The sequence below is a fragment of the Prionailurus bengalensis genome, chromosome E3 (genome assembly GCF_016509475.1).
Source record: "Prionailurus bengalensis isolate Pbe53 chromosome E3, Fcat_Pben_1.1_paternal_pri, whole genome shotgun sequence".
Lineage (NCBI taxonomy): Eukaryota > Metazoa > Chordata > Mammalia > Carnivora > Felidae > Prionailurus > Prionailurus bengalensis.
The window spans coordinates 26,475,096-26,497,236 of record NC_057357.1 but is presented as its reverse complement, the minus strand read 5'-3'; the positions used below and the strand labels follow the sequence as shown (position 1 = coordinate 26,497,236).

Here is a 22,141-nt window from a genome sequence, read left to right as displayed (position 1 = left end):
AACAGTATTTTTAAAAATAATTTTTGGTAGGGGCACTGGGGTGGCTCAGTCGGTTAAGCGTCCCACTTTGGCTTAGGTCATGATCTCACAGTTTGTGAGTTCCAGCCCCGCATCGGGCTCTCTGCCCTCAGCACAGAGCCTGCTTTGGATCCTCTGTCTCCCTCTCTCTCTGCCCCTACCCCACTCGCACTCTCTCTCAAAAACAAGTATACAGTAAAAAAAAAAATAAAAAGAAAATGCTTTTTGGTACATGTTCTGCTACCCTGTATGGTACACCTAACCCTTTAAGAACATAGATGTTACTTGTCTAATCCCTAGAGGTATTTGAGTTTGCATCTACTACAGTAATTTTCCTTCTTCCCAATTTTCACTAAGTATACAAATAACATTTTAGAGCCAATTCGTGAAAAGTTATTAACAACTTCCTCCCTCCCTAAACCGTAGAAGTTCAAGATGAAAGGCTATTGTCCTATTCTTTTCCAGTCCTTGTCTAAATTTATTAATTAGCACTTACATCACTAAAAACTCTTCCTTCCTCAATGCCTTTTTGGTTTTTTTTTTTTTTACCTTTAGCAATGCAAACCAGGTTTTTGCTTTATGCAAGTAATTTCTTCATTTATTTATTTTTTCTTTCAGTTAAAATCTTCATCTGCATGTAGTGTTCTGTGGTTCCAAGAACCTGAAAGAGAAGGGCAAATCTCTCTCAAAAATGTCAGTGATCTTGGGGATGTCTTTTAACAATAATTATGCAGAAAGCTTTTCAAATCTACTGTGCAGAATTCTGCCCAAAGAGATTATGTGCAGAGAGAAATCTGGTGGCATGTGTACTCATTCTTTCCATTTGAATCAAGTTCTGACTGGTGAATTTCACTTTTGAGCCCTTCACCTTCAGGAATTTTAACTAAGGCGTACCTCTTAGGAGTTGAGGAGGATGCCGGTGTCCTTTGGGGTCATGGAAAGTATGTACTACTAGATGGGGTGGTTTTCCCCCCAACATTTCTTAATCCAGCACATTCACGGAGAGACCATCCACTCGAAGTGATAAAGGAACTTTATTTCCATCTTGGGAGAAATAACTTGGGTTTATCGCGTTGTGGTTCTCGTCAGCTGTGGGCATCCCCATCTTCGGTTTTTCCCCGAAGGCTGCATCTGGGTAAGCAGAGTCCTTAACTGACCTGGCCTTGGAGGCCGGTACCAAGATGACATCCCTATAAACACTGTTATGTAAAAGGACTTCTTGCTGCTAGGGTAGAGACTTGGCAAATTAAAGAGAACTAGACTCCTCCCTCCTCCTGAAATATCCACAGAAGTTCAGGGTTGAAGGAAGAAGCACCATAAAAGAAAAATAAGTGGGAACCAGAAGGGAGACTCTCTGCTCTTTGTTACATTGAAGTCTCTGAATTGATTTCCAAATTCTGAATTCATTCTCCGTGTCTCAGCTCAAGTGCTAAAGTATAAATGGTGCCCCGTTAAGCTATTCCTCTGCTTAGACCTCCTTCATGGACTTTCCATTGCACCTTGAAAAACTCTGACTCCCGGGGCACCTGGGTGGCTCAGTTGGTTAAGTTGGTATGACTCTTGATTTCGGCTCAGGTCCTGATCTCACAGTTTCGTGAGCTTGAGCCCTGCATTGGGCTCTGCTCTGACAGTGCAGAACCTACTTGGGGTTCTGTCTCTCTCTCTCTCTTTCTCTCTCTCTCTCTTTCTCTCTCTCTCTCTCTCCCCCTCCCCCCCCTTTCTCCATCCCTCTTTCTCTTTCTCCTTCTCCCTCCCTCTCTCCTTCCCCCTCTCCCCTGGCTCATGCCGTCTCTCTCTCTAAATAAAGAGAGAAAGAAAGAAAAAAAAAAAGAGGAAAAAAAACAAAAACAAAACTGACTGCTCACCAAGGCTGTAACCAGTGTGACCTGGCTTGTAATGCCTGCTTCTCCTCTTCCTGCTCGCCACATTGGCTTGCTTTTTTTCTTCTTTGACCTCCCAGACACCATATCTACCTCAGGGCCTTTGCCCTTGGTGTTTCCTCTTTCTGGAATATATTCCATCCACATTTAAACATGGCTGGCTCCTTTTTATGTAATTCAGGGCTCAGCTCAAATGCCACTCTGGCAGAACCTTCTCTGACCACCCTAATGAGTCTGCACCCCTAAGTCACTCTCTAATACTTAGTTTTATATCTTTCATGGTATTGACTATTACCTGATATGTTTGCTTGCTTGCTTATTTTTTTTTTCCCATTATGTTTTTGCCACCACTGGAATCTAAGTTTCATGAGGACAGGGTCTGTCTTGTGTATTGTTACCTCCGTAGAGGCTAGACTCCTGCTTTGAGTTAGTTCTTAAAACATTTGTGTTGAGCAAATGAAGTCTAGGAATGCAAGATCTACTTTGCTACAAGGTTTTATTTATTAAGTAAGTCAACACTATACTTAGTGTGGGGCTTGGACCCAAGGTCAAGAGTCACATGCTCTACTGACTGAGCCTGCCAGGGCCACACTTCACTATAGGATTTTAAAGTTCTGCATAACATAGTTTTTTCTTAATTTCTTTGTACTGGCATTTGCAGACGATTGTCTAGCTTGCAGTCAATGTGGACATGCAGGACAGCTTGCCTTTCTGTGCCTCTGAGGTCTCCAGTGTCCAGCCCTGGGCTTCACCAGAGAAAGCTCTTGCCAGGGCTGGTAGGTAATGGCTTATGGTGAAGCTCTTTTCTGGATCTCCTTTCCCTCTGTAGAGTGAGGGGTTTTTATTAGTTGACTGCAGAGACTTATTTTTGTTTTTGGGTTTCAGGTCCCATGATTCAGTCGGTCATATGAAGGGAAATGAATCCCACCCCTCCTTTTTCCACAGAGCCTGATTGACAAATGAATTTAGGAATATCCCTTATCTTTTCCTGTCTGGATCTCTTGGAACTTGAAAAGTTACTTGAAGTGCACGAGTTCAGGGCAGGAAAGGGAAAATGGTAATTTCCTTTCCCTCTGGAAATGGCACTGAGAATAGTTCTTGAATGAATGAAGCATTCCATGATGTCCAAAAATAGATAAATACTTGAGATTGCAGTTTCAGAATATCTGCAGTTGTGAGTTGTGACTGTTCTCTGCTGGCGAAGTACCTAGAGGTTTATCTTTTTGCTGATTCTGTCAGAATTTTGATCACCCTAATCGTGTGCCACTCAGTTGCAGAAAGCAGAATCAGGGACAGAAAGTGATTCTGTGCCCAGCGCGCATTAGGGCAGCAAGCTAGGGTTCGTTTGCTATATTCTAAAGTGATTAACTTCTCCCTTTTTGATTGAATCTTATTTATTTATTTATTTATTTATTTAGTAAACTTTACACTACTCATGGGGGTCCAGCTCCCCACCTCCCAATCAAGGGTTACACACTCTACCGACTGAGCCAGCCATGCGGCCCCCCTTTTGATTAAATATTAAAAGTATAAAGCATATCCAGCAGTGGGATAGGGATCTAATATGTGGAAATCATTTTGAAGAAATCATATATTTTAAGTTTATTTCTTTTGAGAGAGAGAAGAGGGGAGGTGCGGAGAGGGAGAATCCCAAGCAGGTTCTGTGCTGTCAGCACAGAGCCCAACGTGGGACTCAAACTCATGAACCTTGAGATCATGATCTGAGCCAAAATCAGAAGTCAGATTTTCAACCAACTGAACCACCCAGGTGCCCCTAAAAGAAATAATTTCTGCCCCTAGAAGAAACCAGTGCCACATGATGAGTTTGTGGGGTGGGTGGTGTGAGGGGGGGGGGAGAGGTTGTTTTTGATTGTTTTCCTTGTTCCCTACTCTCTTCCATTCCTTACTAAGATGCATGTCAAGACTAGGCTTGGGTGCCAGTTCCAGAAAACTCAAAATAATAATAACAAGGTCAGGGCTGGTGGGGCAGCCAGCCTGGTGCCAAGGATCTTGACTTGTATCCTGTCGCTCTCATGGCTCGAGGTCGTGATGCAGGTTGTGGCATCGCAGTGGCATTCCATCCAGCAGGACGGACAGAAGGAAAGAAGGAGTGGAGGTGTTCCCTTTAAGACATTTCCTAGAAGTTGCACTACTGTTCCTATCCTGGGACCAGAAGCTGGTTGCGTGACCATACCTAGCTGTGGGGATGGCTGTGTGCCCAGCAGGAAAGGGCCAGGCCTCTTACTGAAGAGGAACAGCACAGATAATGGGGGAAACTGGCAGTTTTGCCACAAGAAGACTCAAGTCTTGGAGGGAGTATTGAGCTGTCAGTCTAACTGGCAGGTTTCTCACCTTGCCGCTTGGTGTACCTTCAGGTCTGGCCCAGGTGATACGCAGAGCACAAACTTGGATCACATGCCACATTACAGTTGTAGGCTTCTAAATCATCTGGAATTCCCAACCATATCGTCATAGTTACTGGCGGGTATACCAAGAATCTCTGGCTTGTGTTAGAGGCGGTGGCTAAGAATGTAGGCTGTGGAGCCAGACAGCCTGAGTCGAACTGCAGCTCTCACATTTGGCCTGCGGTGTGCCCTTACCATCTCTGGGCCTTGGTCTCCACATCTATCAAAGAGTAAAATGGAAGTATGTATCGTGGAGGGCTATTGGGGCGATGAGGTGACCTGATATGTGTAAAGCACTCTGAGCATCATTTAGAAAGTCTCGTGTGTAAGATCTCACTGTCACAGATTGTGTATTAATAAGTGGAAGGAAAGACCCAGGAGAACTGGGTAGGACACGCTTTCTGCTCCATTGTAACGTTCTCCTATCTCAGGACTCCTGCTGCTGTAACGGATCCGAAGAAACAGCAGGGCTGATGGGTATTGTTTTTGCATTCCAGATCACTTCTCTCCAGAGAATGTCAATGACACGGCCAAAGAAACATGCTTAAATTGGTTTTTCAAGATTGCTTCCATCAGGGAACTCATTCCGAGATTGTATCCTTTTTTTTTTGTCTGATGGTTTTAAAGATAGGCTGAAAGAGTTGCACCACTAATAGAAGCCATGTGATGGGGCGCCCTGAAATTCCTGTGGAAAATTTGGTCCCGTTACAGTTACCAGCCTGAAAATCCAGGGCCAGCCACATCGTCGAAGCCTTTGGACTCCTCTCTCCCCAAATGGTGTTCTGTTTTCTTACTTTGAATATGATGCCATGTTCCAGGCTTTTGTTTCCTAGAGGAACATTCCCACATTAATTCTCTCAATTAAAGTGTTTCATCTTTATGTGTTTTCCCTGGTTTCAAAAACTTGAAAGGAACAGGGTCAGGGTCCCTGCACAAATGCAAGTTTTGAAGAACAGAATTCACCTTATACACAAACGAATCTTGGTTAGCTAAAGTCCACTCTTTCCCCATAAAGCCTTGATTGGAAATGCTCAAAAGGCAGCTTAAACTTCAGCACACCACCGTGAATCAGCCTGTAACATTTTCCAAAATTTATTTTAAATAAGTATGAAACTTTGAAAACCAAGTAGGGAAGCCACAAGCTGTTAGCTTAGTTCTCTGGACTAGTGAGAGCCATTGTGCCTCCCTGTCCTGAAGTCCTGCCTCTGTTCTGTTCATGAGTAGTCCAGTCTTTTTGCCATAGGGAACAAGCCATCTGGAAAATGTCTTCCTTAATGGAATGTTTTTGTAGTTATGTGGAAGCATCCATCCTGAAATGTAACAAGTTCCTCTCCAAAACGTAAGGCTCTTCTGATATGTCTAGAATCATAACATTTCCAAGAAATCTCATACTTACACTAATGGCAATATGATAGCTATCATTCGCCGAGTCCTTAGCATGTAGTTAATTAGCATGTAATAGATCTAGTGCTAAGCACCTTCTGTACATTTTCCCATCTCATCTAAATGGAAACTTGTTGAGGTAGAACATTTTATTTATTCATACTTTTAAAAATTTATTTTTGAGAGAGCGTGTGTGTGAGAGCACAACATGGGGGAGGGGCAGAGAGAAGGGAACAGAGATTCTCAAGCGGGCTCTGTGTGGACAGCAGCAGGGGCCCGATGTGGGGCTGGAACTCATGAACGTGAGACCATGACCTGAGCCGAAGTCGGATGCTAAATGGACCGAGCCACGCGGGTGCCCCAAAGAGAGCATTTTTGTTGCTGTTTTATGGAAGAGAAGACTCCAGCTAGGAGAAGTTGGCTGAGTACCTCATGGGAGAATCCTGACTCTGTGTGGTCTTGGCAAGTTATTTAGCATCTCTGGCCCTCCATCTCTGCAAACAAGTCTGTAAGAAGAGGTCTAGGAGGGTTTGTTGAGAGCATGACTGGCCCACAGCGGGCTCATGCTCAGCTCAGTATTTGCTGGCGCTGCAGACGACAGTGATGAAGCTGATGTCAGAAGCAAAAGTCTTTGCCCCTGAGCTGCATGTTGCTCTGGGTTACCTAAGGCGTTGTTTGATGCAGATAATAAACTCCCTGAAGCCAGAGGCTGACTGTTGGTGCTCGGTAGTGATGTCGTTTGAGTTTGGAATATGTACCAAAGGTGTTTCTTTTGGATCTAAGGGCACCTGGGTATAGTTGTTGGGGATAACCTTGGTGCTAAAGAAATAGTTGTTTTGCCTCACCGTTCAGGGAGGATGATGCCCAAGGCAGAGGGAAGTGCCATGTTGCAGGAGAAAGAAGTAAATCACAGTTCACAGTGATGGGGATCATTGATGGCAGCCTGAGGTGCCAGGAGCTGGGTGCCAGGACGGAGTGGGGCACAGAACAGGAAGTCAGTGCCAGAGGAATAATAGCTATGGCGAGAATGTCAAGAAGGTCAAGGAGTAGCCAGTGGATGGAAAATAACTGGGGGACAAAACCTGTTAAGTTAATAAAATAAATGTGACCTCAAACAGGCAAAAAAGTAAAGGTTAGACTCCAGCACTGAGCAAATGGTAAAGACTTTAGCAGTGAGTGAATTGTGTCAAGAGAGAAAGACTATTGTTAGGTTGCCTTGGAAAATGCAAAGTTTGGCCTTGGTTTGTCTCTGAAATTGGATTGTTCCCCCCCCCCCCCCACTACGTTTAGGAAGCATATGTACCTTTATCTATATTTTAAAAGATACAGAGTTTTCCCAAGGGGTATAATGCTGCCCTCTTTTTGTTTCTAACAGGGGGATTTCAGAATGTCTGCCCCGACTGACGTGTATGATTCGAGGGATTGGAGACCCGCTGGTGTCTGTGTACGCGAGGGCCTATCTGTGCCGGGTAGGCCGCGCTGGGTCACTGGGCGCTCACACGGGCTGCTCACACACTCACGTAGGCTTCTCCTTCCCCGTCATCTCACAAGCCACCACAAGAAGGACTTCGTTAGCTGCTAAATTTAGAACACGGCTCTTCCACAGAAAGCACAGCTGTAGGATTTCTCTCAAAAATTGATTTTAAAGTAGATCCACTTAATAACTCTAATTAGGGGGCGTTTAAGGTTATCTTCTTACAAATGAACTGGTTTTCAGAATTAATTATTTCTCCCGTTTTTGCTGGGAAGGAGGCTCCCAAGGCATTTCGGCTGTAGGTAGGTTGCTTTTCATTGAATTGAAGTCTGCTTTCCTTTTGTCTTGGATTGGATTGTGTTATTGGTTTCTCCCTTCCTACATTAAAGAGTTGGTGCAGGGTGAGAGTGGTGGGGGCAGCCCGGCAGGGTGAGGTACTGATAAGTGTCATCAGCCACGGAAGGCTACAGGCTACGAGAGCCTCTTCTTGGAGCTGCTCTGATGGAGGAGGTGGTCCCGATTGTAAATCACTTAACTTTTTCCTCTCTTAAATTAAAAAAAAAATTTTTTTTTAATGTTTATTTATTTTTGAGAGACAGGACACACGTGGGGCAAGGGCAGAGAGAGAGGAAGACACAGAATCCAAAGCAGGCTCCAGGCTCTGTGCTGTCAGCACAGAACCCGATGCAGGGCTCGAACTCACAAACCAGGAGATCATGACCTGGGCTAAAGTCGGACGCTTTACCAACTGAGCCATCCAGGCACGCCAGCCTTTTTCTCTCTTAAAGCACCATGAAGCTTCTACTTGAAACTCTTTTCCTTTAGAAAAGTGCAACCCATGGAGAGTTTACAGTTATATTTCGTCAGCTCCTAGGGAGGCTGAGCTGCTGTCAGCTTGCCCAGGGAGTCCTTGTTAGTCCCATCAGCATTATTTGCCTTGAAGGAGGGCTTATTGCCCCTGTTTTCTAGGGTCCTCATGAACTGCAGACTTCCTGGAGGACAAAGCTACGGGGCCTCCCCCAGCTCTTGCTGGTGATCATTCATATTTAAAAAAAAATTTTTTTATGTTTATTCATTTTTGAAAGAGAGCACAAGCAGGGGTGGGGCGGAGAGATAGGGGGACACAGAATCTGCAGCAGGCTCCAGGCTCTGAGCTGTCAGCACAGAGCCCGATGTGAGGCTTGAACTCACGAACTGCAAGATCATGACCTGAGCCAAAGTCAGATGCTCAACCAACTGAGCTACCCAGGCGCCCCAATCATTCATATTTTTAAATCAGAATGGTGAGAACCGGTAGTCTTGGGCCGACTTCCTTTCCAGGACATCTAGCAAATGACAGAAGCCCTGTGGTCTCAAGTGTCACAAAGAAATCAAACAGTCGATGCCCTTGGAATAAATAGCAAACATCATTATGAAGGACACTTTTTATAGGTCTGCTCCCTAATACCTAAGAAGGAAAGAAAACACTTTTCATTTAAGGGCAGCATACTCCCCGTTGGTAACAGAGGCTAAAGCATTGATGCATTGCCATCTGCTTGAAACTTGGGTTGGAATTTTTCTTACAGGAATATCAGGTATGTTTCCTAGAGCTTCAGCTTTGGAATGTATTGAAGCTTGAATACTCCTTCTGAGTCAGGGTTTGTTGAGGACCTATCGTGTGCAGAACAGTGTTGGGTCCTGTGGGGGAAATGCCGGCTTATCGTCATTTGCATATCTGCACTCCACTGCCTTTCCCTTTTTGAACACAGCACATTATTCAGACTTCCCTTGACGTCTGTTGAATAATAGAGTAATAAAGATCTAGTCACTGTGCTTATTAATGAAGATGATGCTGGTCGTTAAAGAGAAATCAAAAAGGTGGAACTACGCGTTCTTTGCAAATCCATTCAGTTGTAAAGCTTGAAGTTTAAAGTTGGCAAGGTTAGGGAAGAGATACCTGTTTCTGGCATTTACAACGGCAGATGCAACTTTAAAACTTAGTGACAGTGAAGAGAGACTGCAGACCTAACCCAGGAAGACCGGTGACAGAATGCAGTTGATCTGTTGAAATGATGTTTGTTAACCCAGGTTTTGCATCAGTTGCCCACGTTGGGTAGTTACTAAGTCTTTTGACATAAAAGGGACAGCCTGTGCATCCCTAAGGATTCTTGCAGTCGCAAGCGGCAAAAACCCAGTTCATTCTATTTTAAGCAAAAAGGAGGGTTTGTTGGCTCATGTGTCTGAAGGATCTCGGGGCAGTGCAGTCATGGTTAGTTCCAAGGGCCTTCAGAGTGTCATCGAGAACTGTCCTCTCCTTCATCACTCAGCTCTGCCTTCATCTGGGTTGACTTCATTCTGTGCCTTACTCAGCAGCTCCAGGCTTCCATCCTCCCAGTGGAAAGAGAATGCCTTTTCCTCAGAAGTGTGGGCCAGAGCCTCATGGCTGACTCTCAGTGGACCATCTTGGGTCACTTGTCCCTCAGTAGACCAGTCATTGTGGCCATGGGATGAGATCTGCCACCTGAGTAAGCCCGGATCTTGTGCCTACCCCTGGAACTCAGGGTAGGATGGGTCCAACTTCTCCTCAAACCTAATGCTGTAAGAGGGAGGTTTGCTTCCCCAAAGATAAATCCAATTTGCTGATGCCAGAAATAGGGAATGCACACCAGGCAGGCGGAAACAGCAGGTGGAAATCATGAGCTACTACCCTTGCTACTCTGGGTAGAAATCTTTTAGACCCAAGCAGATTTCCAAGCTGCTCATTTGTCTCGATGGAAAGAGAAACAAAACACAGAAAAGCAGTGAGTGGGTAGGGCGTGGGCGGAGCTCAAAGCTGTTTATTAAAGGAAAGTATGATTAACTCCTCTGCTAAGTCACGGCCCCTTCAGCTCATTGCTGTTGCTTGTTCACTGGGCCTTCCGTAACTGTTGCCTAACAGATAATTACTGCCTTTTCTACGGTATGATTAAGTGGAAGGGAAGACAGTAGAACACAGTAGAACTGGATCTGATGTTTGTTAGTATTTTTTTTTATCTGCTGCTTGTCCTTGAAAACCTCAACAGCCACGGAGCTGCCCTTGGAAGTCAGCGCCCCATAGATCGCGCATGATTCTTCTCAAAGGGACTCTTCATGGTCTCTAAAAAATAGCATTATTGTTCATCTTCATGACCTTGAGTAGGGGGAGGTGAGCGGGCAGAAATCTGTCCCCGTTTGAGGAAACCGGGTCTCAGAAAAGCACCTTCTCGTACAAAGTTGTTTTGTACTTAAGTAGCAATTGGAATTGAGATGTATCCGAGAAGCTCAGTTCAAGAAACATTACGATGCTTTTGTTTTATTTTTTTTATTTTTTAAAAATGTATTTATTTTTAAGAGACAGAGAGAGACAGAGTGTGAGTGGGGGTGGGGCAGAGAGAGAGGGAGACACAGAATCAGAAGCAGGCTCCAGGCTCTGAGCTGTCAGCACAGAGTCCGATGCGGGGCTCGAACCCACCAACTGTGAGATCATGACCTGTGCTGAAGTCGGACGACGAACTAACTGAGCCACCCAGGGGCCCCACTATGCTTTTGTTTTAAACCCATGAACTCCCCTCCGTAGCTCATACCTTCACTTTTCCATCCAATCCCAGGGCTCTGGCTGCCTTCTCTATGATTAGCAAAATTTTTCAGCTGGAATGTTCCACTCTTTTTTAAACAACGAATGCAGGAGCCAATGGGTTATAGCATTGTTCCACCACATGCTGGTCTTGTATAAAATTGCTTAAAATACGTTGAAAAAAGCTTGTCTGCTTCCATGACTGCCCAGCAAAGAATGAATCTGTAGGTTTTCACAATGCACCGGTGAAATCCCAGCTGACTCTCTTATACCAAAGTCTTTTTTGCTTCATCTAGTAAGTGCAGCCACATGTGTGTTTCTTTTTTTTTTTTTTTTTCTTTTGAGAGGAAGAGAATATTGTATACACAATCCTGAGGGTACTTTCTTCCTTTGCACTGTATTGATTTGTTCTCTTGGTCATCTGTTCAGAAATACATTCATTACCTCTGGGAAATAGCAAAGATGATTACTGCAAATGTTGCCTCTTTTTCATTAAAAATAGCTTCTGTGGTTTTTCTTATAAAAGCATGCATGCTTATTGAATAAGAAAACAGATAAGCAAAAAGAAGAAAAATTAACTTTCTGGACTCAATGCCTACATTTATTCCTGTGTCTATTTTTAATTTACAAAAATGGGATCCCACCGTATATATTATTTGCAACCTGTTCGTCCAGAGTCAAGGTAGTTTTCTTTTGGTTGGCCACAGGTGGGGATGGAGGTGGCTCCACATCTGAAAGAAAGCCTGAATAAGAACTTCTTTGACTTCCTCCTCACATTCAAACAGGTAAGAGAACACTGTCGGAACAGCTAATTGATATAACAGTTATATGATCACGAATTCACAAAACCCAGTTGGATTTCCAAGTTGAGATTGCCTTAAAGCTCTTTAAATGTGTAAACCCCACAAAATTGTACTCGCGTTTGTTACAGATAATTAAAATGTGTTGATTGTACTGAGGAAGCGGGGAGAATTAATATGCATGTGTTAACAGGAAATGTCTCTAGTTGATCAGCCTTTCTTCCTCACATCTGCTGGGTCCATTTTTGTCAGGTTACTTCTCTGCGCGGCGCGTGTTCCCAAAACAGCTCAGCTTGGCGACATGGGAAACTTTCTGTGTTTTTTCTAGTTTAAAAAAAAAAAAAAAACAAAAAACCTGAGAAACCAGGCTATTTCTCTTGAGGCCACCCAAATGTTTACAAGTATGCACAGTCTGTGAGTTACTGGCTCTTCGTTGATTATTATTCCCCTCGTTTTCTGAGTGTTTATTTGGTCTCCTATAGATTCATGGCGATACAGTCCAGAACCAGCTGGTGGTCCAGGGAGTGGAGCTCCCATCCTACCTGCCCTTGTACTCACCTGCCATGGATTGGATCTTCCAGTGCATCTCCTACCATGCCCCCGAGGTAACTGCCAGGTGGCTTTGGTGTGAAGTTCACACAGGAGGAATGCTGGGGCTCCCCTCCCTTCCATTGCGTTGTCACACCCTCTACACCATGGTGCTCGGGGATGTAAACAGGGCCCGTTGAAAGTGGCCATAGCAACCCCAGTGCTAGCCAGCCGTCTCAAAGGGTAGGGCTCACCATGGTGGCTGGTTCTGTGCTCAGCACTTTTCCTTGGTTGTCTCATCTAACAACTCTGGGAGGGAGGCTCAGAGAGGCCAAATACCTCTGAAAGGTCACATACCTCATGTCACGGTGACTGGACACCAACCCGTAGAATGTGGCTACGGGGCCAGTGGGTTTCATTGCTTCTTCACAAAACTTCATGCCCCCCTTTCATGTTTACAGTAATCTAAGAAGTTGGTAGAACAGGTAACAGTTGCCCCGTTTTACAGAGGGAAAGTGAAACTCAGGTAATTGGATTTATAAGATTTTTTTCCTGTTCCTTCTTTTTTTTGGTCTAATCGAAGTAGCGTTAGGAATTCAAGTACAATCAGAATACTAGCAGAAATATTCTTTTTCTTATCCGAGACTGAGAAGTAGAACACCAGTTCTACTTGGCCTGGTAACTATGGTAGATGAAGCTACTTCAGCAGATGGTTCAGAATTTAGTCTGTGGGGAGAAGGAAGAAGGGATCTTGCTACGTAGTGGAGAGCACTTGATACATAGTGGAGAGCAAAATTCAAGTATACCTCCCTTTTCCTGGAAACTGCAAATACCTTGACAACCATAAAGAAAGAGATAAAAGGACATGACTTTGACTAAACAATCCCTCTTAAAGAATATTGCAGAGTGGGGGTGCCTGGGTGGCACATTCAGTTAATAAGCGTCCCACTTCGGCTCAGGTCATGATCTCACAGTTTGTGGGTTCAAGCCCACATCAGGCTCTGTGCTGACAGCTCAGCTGGAGCCTACTTCAGATTCTAGGTCTCCCTCTCTCTCTGCCCGTCCCCTGCTCATGCTCTGTTTTTCTCTCTAAAAAATAAATAAAAACATTACAAAAAGGGGGAGGTTATCATGTAGGGGAGCCTGGGTGGTGGCTTGGTCTCTTGGTTTCGGCTGAGGTCATGATTTCACGGTTTCGTGGATTCGAGCACGGAGCCTGCTTGGGATTCTCTCTCTCCCTCTCTCTCTGCCCCTCCCCTGCTGGCACTCTATCTCTTTCTCTCTCTCTCTCAAAATAATCATTTTTTTAAAAATGGGCTTAAAGTTTCAATTAAGCAAGATGAATAAGCTCTAGAGATCTGTACAACACTGTACCTGTAGTTAACGATACTGTATCACACACTTAAAAAATGTGTTAAGAGGTAGATCTCACGTTAATGGTCTTACAACAGTAAAATTAAATGTAAGGGGTGCTTGGGTGGCTCAGTCGGTTAAGTTTCTGACTCTTGATTTTGGCTCAGGTCACGATCTCATGGTTTTGTGGGTTCAAGCCCTGCATTAGGCTCCGTGCTGAACTTGGAATCTGCTTGGGATTCTCTCTCTCTCTCTCTCTCTCTCTCTCTCTCTCTCTCTCTCTCTCCACCCCCCCTCTTTGCCCCTCCCCCACTCATACTGTCTCTGTCTCTCTCAAACAGTAAACTTAAAAAAAAGAATAGCATGTAGAAATAATTGGACAAGTGTGTAAAGACACAGGCATGCACACGTACGTCCAGGTGTATGGGTTCGTGCTGGCACAGCATTGGAAGCTGTCATCACAAGGGATTGGTTAGATTTGGGGATCCATGTAGGTTCAGTGGGATGTTGCAGGGCCCATTTAAAACGATGGAAGACCATGATGAAGATCTGTACATAATGAGGTAAGGGTGTTCGCAATAACCGGTGTGTCCAACAAGGAGGCTACGTGCCTTGCTGTGTGTATTCTAAGTGGTAGCATGGCCCGGTGTTCACGTTGGGCCCTGGAGTCGGGGTGCCTGGGTCCGAATCTCAGCTCCATTGCTTCCAGCTGTCGGGACAGAACAGTCAAGTCACTCGTCCCTACCTAACCACTCTGAGTTTTTTTTCATCTTTGAAACGGAAGCGTTAATTCCTGTTTTGGGGGGTTTTTTGCACAAATCGAATAGGACAATCGATTTGCGTTGCTTGGTGGAGTCCCCCACTCGTAGCACTGTAGTGTTTGCTGTGTTTTCAGGACTGTGGACATGATTTTTATATCTGTATGAGAGAACTGGGGAGGGGGGATGTCAAAATAGCACCGGAAGGTGAGATTTTGTATCGTCTTAACTTCCTTTTCTTGGCCTATCTGTGTTTTCTAACTTTTTCAACCAAATATAATGCATTACTTCCATTTCAATTTTCCTGAATCCTGAAGTATGAGGAGACAAAAAGGGGCATCTTAAATTTCAGGTGACTTTTTTCCCATTAAGTTGATCTTTAAATCAAGTCAATATGTATGGAAGATTGAAAATTTGCTGGTCGATCTCTGTGATCTTCGGGAGTCTCAGCAGCCACATGGTGGCCCAGGCTCCTGGGAAGAGGTACCGCAAGCCTGACTAGAAAGAGAGGCGCCCCCACCTGTTCAGTTGAATGACTAAAGCCTGTGAGCAGGCTTGATGGGTTTGAAAATTTGAAAATGGGAACACTGTTTTTTTTTTTTTTTTCCTCCTTATTTTAACGAAAAGGACAAATCGGATTAAAACAAAACGTACATGTCATAAGGCATTCTTCCTTTTATTTTAAGCACCAGTAATCTCAAAGGATGGCGGAAGCTGGGAACACAGCTTTCCCAGGGAGTAAAACTCTAGGAAATCATTACTGTGCCAGAAGAAGTGATTAAAAAAATTAGGTCACCCGAATAATAATAAACTCTGATTCTTTGGGCACTTAAATACGGGACTTGCAGCATCACGTTAAAAAAATGTTAATCATTGGGGCGCCTGGGTGGCGCAGTCGGATGAGCGTCCGATTTCAGCCAGGTCACGATCTCGCGGTCTGTGAGTTCGAGCCCCGCGTCGGGCTCTGGGCTGATGGCTCGGAGCCTGGAGCCTGTTTCCGATTCTGTGTCTCCCTCTCTCTCTGCCCCTCCCCCGTTCATGCTCTGTCTCTCTCTGTCCCAAAAATAAATAAACGTTGAAAAAAAAAATTAAAAAAAAAATGTTAATCATTTTCAAAATGCAGAAGAATCCATGTCATTGTGGAAGGTGGTGTCGAAAATGGCTGTGTCTCATGCCTAAAAACTCTGAGTGGCTGGGATGTGTCATTTGGGACATTAGGCCATGCCTCCCAAACAGGGGGTTGTCAGTTTGGCCGAAAATATACAGGGCAGGCAGTAAGATAGGGGACAGGAGAAATGGCTTCAGCCATGAATATCTACCATATGAAATTTCAGATTGACATTGAAATCCAAAAAAAAAAAAAAAAAATCAGTCATTATTTAGACTTTTTTGTTGTTTGAAGACAGGATCCCTGCCCCCCATACAACTGAAATAATAATATAGTATGTAAAAAAATGGACTTATGCCCTCAATTTCAGGCACATTCTGCATGGAAAAAAGTAACCATCTCTTAAGATCTGTTTTTGGACAGTGAAAACAAATCTCTTGGTAAGCTTTTCATCATTTTCAGTAGCTTTTCGTTTGCCAGAGGTGGTATGGGAGGTGTAGAAGGAGAAAGTTCTGGTCCCTGACATGAGTGGTGGGTCTTGTCTGACGGGGAATCCATGTGGTCCCTTGCTAAGCTGTGCAGTGCGGTTTGTAAATGTTGGATGAATGAAGAGGAAAGTGCATCTTTAGAGGCTGGACAGGCTGTTGGGCAGACCTGGGTTCAGATTATGGCTGTGTTGCCTTGGGCTCCTTGATCTCTTTGTGCCTCAGTTTTACGAGCTGTAAAATGGGGCTAGAACCTTCCCTGAAGGGCTGTCATGAAGTGACCGTGATAATACACATCAGTGCGTGGCCAAGAGATAGGGACACCAGGCAAACCAAGCGGCTGCCATCCTTATGTTTGGTCTCTGCGGGACTCACTGAGGCAGATGGGGGTCTGGGCTGACCTGCAAGTCAGGAAACAAGTAGGGGGCGGGTTCAGGGAGTAAAGGAAGGGCCCAAGGAAGGAACTGTACACGTAGAGGCAGGTAAGAGGCATATTAAGGAGACCAGCATTACTGGAGAACAGGGAGAAACTGGGCTGGCTGGATGTGGACCGGGTTACAGAGTCGGCGAACGTGGTGTGGTGGAGATCAGGCAGAGCTTGAACTTCCATCAGGAGGACGATGGGAAACAAGCAACACTCGAACCTCAGACTGGCAGGTGCAGACCAGGTGGATGAGAGAAAGAAGAAGGGTTGGTAATCCGCGGAACAGGAAGGAGATTTCTGTAATCAGAAAACCTTAATAAAAATACATATACTGGAAAGAATTTGGGAAAGACAGGTGAAAAGGAGAAAAAGAGCCACCTAAAATCCTGCCGTGTTAACATTTTGATATGTTTCCGTATTCGTATTTCTCTGTCCACTCCGGTTGTTGCTCTGTATTTTTGTTTTAGAGGTAAGGATTTTGTGTGCATAATTTTGTGGTGCTTTTCCTTCACTTCATATCAGAACAAATACCTGTTGTTAAGTTCTGTGACCCTCAGTCATGTCAGGAGGTGTTCAGAGTCGAATTTGTTGGATGTGAGGAGTGGAGGTGGGAAGTGAGTCAGAGATGCTAAGCCCTGGAGCCCTTCACATAATCACCGCTTCCTGAGGCTCTCTGGGTGCCAGGCCCTGCGTTAGTTCCATTGCCTGGTCTGCCTTCCTCACGCTCGGCTTCCCGAGGCTAGGTTTTGTTGTTATCCCTGTGATACAGATGAGGCCCCCGAGGCTTACGACTTGCTAAGGTCACACCACTAGAAAGAGTCAAAGCCATGTAGCCATTTTGTCGGTAACTCTGAAGCCAGGAGATCTCTCAACTCCTAAACTCTTTCTAGAAACTGCTGTTAATGGCTATACCTGAGGAGGGATTTAAAGGCCCTAACAAACTGACTCATGGGACTGTTACCTAATGGGCATACTACGAGTTGCCCTGTAAATTCTCTAACATGTGATGCGGCTGGCGGTGCACATGTAGCACTAGCCTTGGCCATTGCTGACTTCTGCCGAAGCGTATAGGCGTATCACTTTCATTCTTTTGAATTAGGAAAAAATTGCCAGTGAAAGAGAAATAATATGAGAAATTAAAATTTTCTCCTTGTAATGTGTGGGGTATAGGATTTCTTTTTATTCACTTTGAAATACTTTCTTTGAGACTTGGACTGGCGGGGGAAGGGACATAAGATCAGTTTATGATTTTGCCCGCCCATTACGTTTGCTTCATTCAGAGAAATAAGGAAAATAGGGTACGTATATATCCAATCTATATATATTTTTTAATGAAGCAGTACTTGTAAACACTGATTGGAAGGTTATGTAGCAAAAGCAGAAATACAAATCTGGGAGCACTCTTAGCTGCATGAGAGTTGCTCTCAATTTAGAAAGCTTTTAGAAACACGGTATTGGTCCAACTTCTTTTGCGTTTCTTGTACTTTTGAAGTAGGTAAATAACCCTCATCTGGAGATGACATTAAAAATCCAATAGTTAAATAAGATGGTGGTTATATAAACTCATATATATTAATGAATTGTCACAAAGATCTCCCCTTTCCCCGCAATAAAGCGTGAACAGAAAACCTGGTAGAATAGTCTAGTTAATGGTATTCTACCAACGTCAATTTCCTGGCTTTGATAATGCAATTGTAGTTAAGTAAGATGTCACCATTGCGGAGAGCTGGGGGACAGTTACCCAGGACCTCTGTTATTCTTACAATTTCTTATGAGTCTGTAATTGGTTCAAAATAAAGAAACTTTTAAAGTGTATCAGCAACAATCAGAACAATAATGTTCTATGTGTGGTAGGGATTCCTCAGCCATTAAGAATAAGGTAGATGTGTGTGTACCGACATGGGAAGAGGGAGGCCCATGCTAGATTCTTGAGTAAAAAAAGCAACTTGTGACCCCCATGTGTACAAGATTATTCGTTTTTATAAAACAAAAAATCCCAAGCTGGGCTTTTACAAAAAAAGCTATATATTCACAGGGTATAGACAAGGGTCTAGAAAGATAAACACCACACTGTCGACACTGGTGATTTCCTAGGAAGCAGGAGTTAGGAAGGAAAGCATTCACATTTTACTTACTATAAGGTGGTATGGTTTAAACTTTTTTTTCCATAATCATTTCTTATTATAGTGTTTTTTGTGTTTTTTTAAGTTTATTTGGAGAGAGAGAGTGGGAGCAGGGAAGGAGCAGAAAGAGACAGGGAGAGAGAATCCCAAGCAGACTCCATACTCTCAGTGTGGAGCCCGACCCGGGGCTGAATCTCACGACTGTGAGATCATGACCTGAGCCGAAATCCATAGTTGGACGCTTAACCGACTGAGCCACCCAGGTGGCCCCAATTTTTATAGTTTTTATGAAAAAACGAATATACAAATAAATGTAGGGGCCTTCTGAGTCTCCTGTGTCCTCTAAGTTCTGATGTGTGTGTGCGAGCTAATATGCTGACTGCACATTTTCATGGTTTATCCCAGCCTATAGGCTTGTTTCGATCTCAGTCTGGTTTGAGCTATTGTTCCTCTTGTTCTTGCCAAAGATAATCAATCCTGTCACTTCTCAGAAGAAATGTATAACCTCTAACAGACCTGCCTGAGATCTATATCATTTGGCTCCGTGGGCACTTGTGGGCATTTTCTATATTCCTATATTATCACAGAGCTTTTAAAAATTTTTAAGTTACATTTTTGGATACATTTTTAATGCATTTGTATCCTGTGAAAAAGAGAACTTTTGACGCACTTGTCTTAATGGCCAGGATGTTTTGTCCATATGTTGGCATTTGCCCTAATTCATCTTGTCAAAGGTAGTGGGCCAAGAGCTCACGTGCGTGCATATGGGTGTGTAAGAGAATAAGCCACATGAGGGCATGGTTTTCTGATTTCCTCACTGCCTTGTCCCCAGTGCCTAGAATACTACTTAGTGTCTTAAAGTTTCTCCGTAAGTAGGTATTGAATGTGTGATTATTTGTGTTTGTTGGGCAGTATCAGTCTGATAATCCTGTAGAATCTCTCTTTCTCAATCTTTTCCAGAAACCACTTTGATATTGGTCTCCAAGAATGACTTTTCAAGTATAAATATCCCATGAGAGGGTTAGGGAAGCCACTTGTGACATTGGCAACTTTATCATCAGCTAAGATGCTTCTGACTATAAGAAACAAACACCTAACTGGCCCTACAAAAATAATTCAGTGTGTTCTCTGACACAACAGGTAAAGGCCGTGGGCAAGGCAGGTTCCGTCCATCATCCTCAGATAGCAAAGTGGCTGCAGCTGTTACAGTCATCACATCCAGACTTGGCAGCATCCAGAGGCAGAAAGATGAGGGGCCTTCAGTTCCTTGGGTTCCTGTTTAAGAACAAGGAAACCTTTTCTCATGCGTCAATTGTATAAATCCCCCATTAACAAAGGGAATGAGACCACTGTGATAGGTTTGGATCTGTGTTAATTTGCTCAGGCTACGTTTTAATCCCTTCTGACTGTTATAACAAAATACCACAACTGAGTGACTGATAAGTAACAGGTATTTCCCACGGTTCTAAAGCTGGGAAGTGCAAGATCAAGATACCAACAGATTTGGTGTCTGGTGAAAGTCTGCTTCCTGGTTTGTAGATGGCTGCCTTTGCTATGCCTTCATGTGGCACAAGGGAGCTTTCTTGAGCCACTTTTATAAGGGAATTAATCCCATTTGTAAGAGCTCCACCCTCATGACCTGATCACCTCTTAATATCCTCGCCTTGGGAGTTGGGTGGTCATTCAGACCATAGTACGTTGCCCTAACAGACTGGATGGCTTAAACAAAAAAAAATATTTTCTCGGGGCACCTGGGTGGCTCTGTTGGTTGAGCATACAGCTTTGGCTCAGGTCATGATCTCTGGTTGGTGGGTTCAAGCCCCGCTTTGGGCTCCGTGCTGACAGCTCAGAACCCGGAGCCTGCTTCAGATTCTGTGTCTCCCTCTCTCTGCCTCTCTGTTGCTCTCTCTCTCTCTCTCTCAAATAAATAAACATTAAAAAAAATTTTTGTTAATGTGTGGAAAATTTATTTTCTCACAGTCCTGGAGGCTAGAAGTCCAAGATCAAAGTTCTGGCAGTGTTGGTTTTTCATGAGGCTTGCACTGCCTTCTCACTGTGTCCTCACATGGTTGTTTTTCTGTGCATGTGTGTTCCTGGTGTCTCTTCCTCTTAAAGAGACACCAGTCCTATTGGATTAGGGCCCCACACTTTGGACCTTATTTCTCATTATTACATCTTTAAAAGCCCTACCTCTAAATGCAACCACGTTGGGCTTTAAGGCTTCAACATAAGAATTTGCAGGGGACCTAATTCAGTCCATAACAGCACCCAGCCTGATATTTGTGGTGCAGAGACAGAAACCTGAATGAAATCAGGGTTCTGGGGTACAGCCAGTATCTCCATCATCAGCTTTTACCTTAATTATTCAGGCAACACTAGGACACAAAGGGACACATCTGGAAGGGGTGCAGTTGCACTAAAGAAAACTGGGGGCCAGAATCCTACAAATCTCATTTCCACCACTTACTAGGAAGTGACTCAAAGTCAAAGTATCTGAGCTTGGACTTTCTCTTCTGTGAAGTGGGAATGACTTAGGTGGGTCTCCCAAGGATACTGTGAAGCATAAACAAGAAAAGGCAGCAGTGGTGCTTAGCTGGGAGCCTGGTGAGCACTCTTTCTCCTTAGTTCTACTGTTGACCTTGTCTGTGCCATTCAAAACCTTACCCAAACCACTGACCTAAAGGATACCTCTTCCATTGATTTTTGTTTTGTTTTTTTTTGTTTAAAGAACAAGAGCTCTTTGATTAGAAGTACGTAATTGTCTTAAGATAGCTCTAAAGCCATTAACAGTATTCCAGTGAGTAAAACATTTACTTCCTTTTGGAGGAAATATATGCCTCAAAATTCGTTGGGAGGAAAAGTGATGAGGTTAGCCTTTGGTGCCAGGCTGCCTGGGTCACGTCTGGCCCGCGGTAGCTCTGTGTGTCACCTTGGTCCAAGCAGGCCACTCACTGTTACATGGCTCGGTCTCTCACCTGTGCAGTGGCAGAATAGAGAGCCTGCCTCCTGGCTGGTTGTGAGAGGGGGGATCATGAATGCGGAGTGCATCTCACCATGGACAGTGGGCGCTAGCAAATTCTCAGTGAAATGGGGAGGACCTGGAGGGGGACGGTGCATCACAGGAGAGGTGGGGAGTCAAGAAACTTCCATTCTCATTGGTGTCTAGGGTTCAGGAGACCCCTCACCATCCTGGGGTAATCTTGCACGTGTGATGGTAGCACTTGGGTCCTCTGGCAAAGGGGGAGGAGACCCAGGCTTCACCAAGTCAGGTGACTGGTCCAAGGCCCCATTATTGGTAGTTGGTGAGACTGGATTTGAGCCCAAGTGTGCCTGATGCCCTAGGGCATCAGGGCCTGAGGTCTTACCCATGATGTTTAGTGCCATACAGTTGAACTCCTCCCTGCCCCTGACTCCCTATCTTCGCCAGACTCAGAGTTCTGGAAATGGGCATGTGGCTACATCTGTTTTAGAGTATTACTTTGGAGATGTCTTTGTGAGAAATGTCATTTCAGATTCTCCAAGTTCATGACTTTCATTATCATTTTTAGGCCCTGCTAACTGAGATGATGGAGAGATGCAAGAAACTAGGAAACAAGTAAGTATTTTTAAATTCATAAAGCATGGTTTGGAAATGGAAGTCATTTGTTTTTGTTGTGTTTTGTTTTGGTTTGGTTTTTGAGCTTGGCATGCTCGTGTGGGCAAGAGGGTCAGCAGAGCGCCAGGATGGCACAGAGGTCAGGAAACTGGAGTCTGATCGTCTTCCTGTGCCTGGCTCTACTCTTTCTCAGCTTTGTGAACTTGGGTCACTTACTTGAGTTCTCTGCCTCAGTC

At 44.3% G+C, this 22,141-nt stretch overlaps 1 protein-coding gene and 1 long non-coding RNA gene across 8 annotated transcripts in view; one reads left to right on the top strand and one right to left on the bottom strand.

Moving 5' to 3' along the window:
* Window positions 1-22,141, top strand: part of VPS35L (VPS35 endosomal protein sorting factor like) — a 117,703-nt gene that overhangs the window by 40,579 nt on the left and 54,983 nt on the right. For all 7 annotated transcript variants that reach the window (XR_006294216.1, XM_043560405.1, XM_043560404.1 and 4 more), the window contains 6 exons: window positions 4,801-4,897; window positions 5,595-5,642; window positions 7,062-7,155; window positions 11,439-11,516; window positions 12,014-12,136; window positions 21,859-21,905. Coding sequence is in view for 6 of the 7 variants with exons in the window: in XM_043560405.1 (XP_043416340.1) it covers window positions 4,801-4,897; window positions 5,595-5,642; window positions 7,062-7,155; window positions 11,439-11,516; window positions 12,014-12,136; window positions 21,859-21,905 (487 nt within the window). In the remaining variant the exon portion in view is untranslated. The remainder of the gene's footprint in view (window positions 1-4,800; window positions 4,898-5,594; window positions 5,643-7,061; window positions 7,156-11,438; window positions 11,517-12,013; window positions 12,137-21,858; window positions 21,906-22,141) is intronic.
* Window positions 11,598-12,691, bottom strand: LOC122471606. Its single transcript, XR_006294217.1, has 2 exons — window positions 12,090-12,691; window positions 11,598-11,855 (listed from the first exon to the last, which is right to left on the bottom strand). It is a non-coding gene; the product is annotated as an uncharacterized LOC122471606 (long non-coding RNA).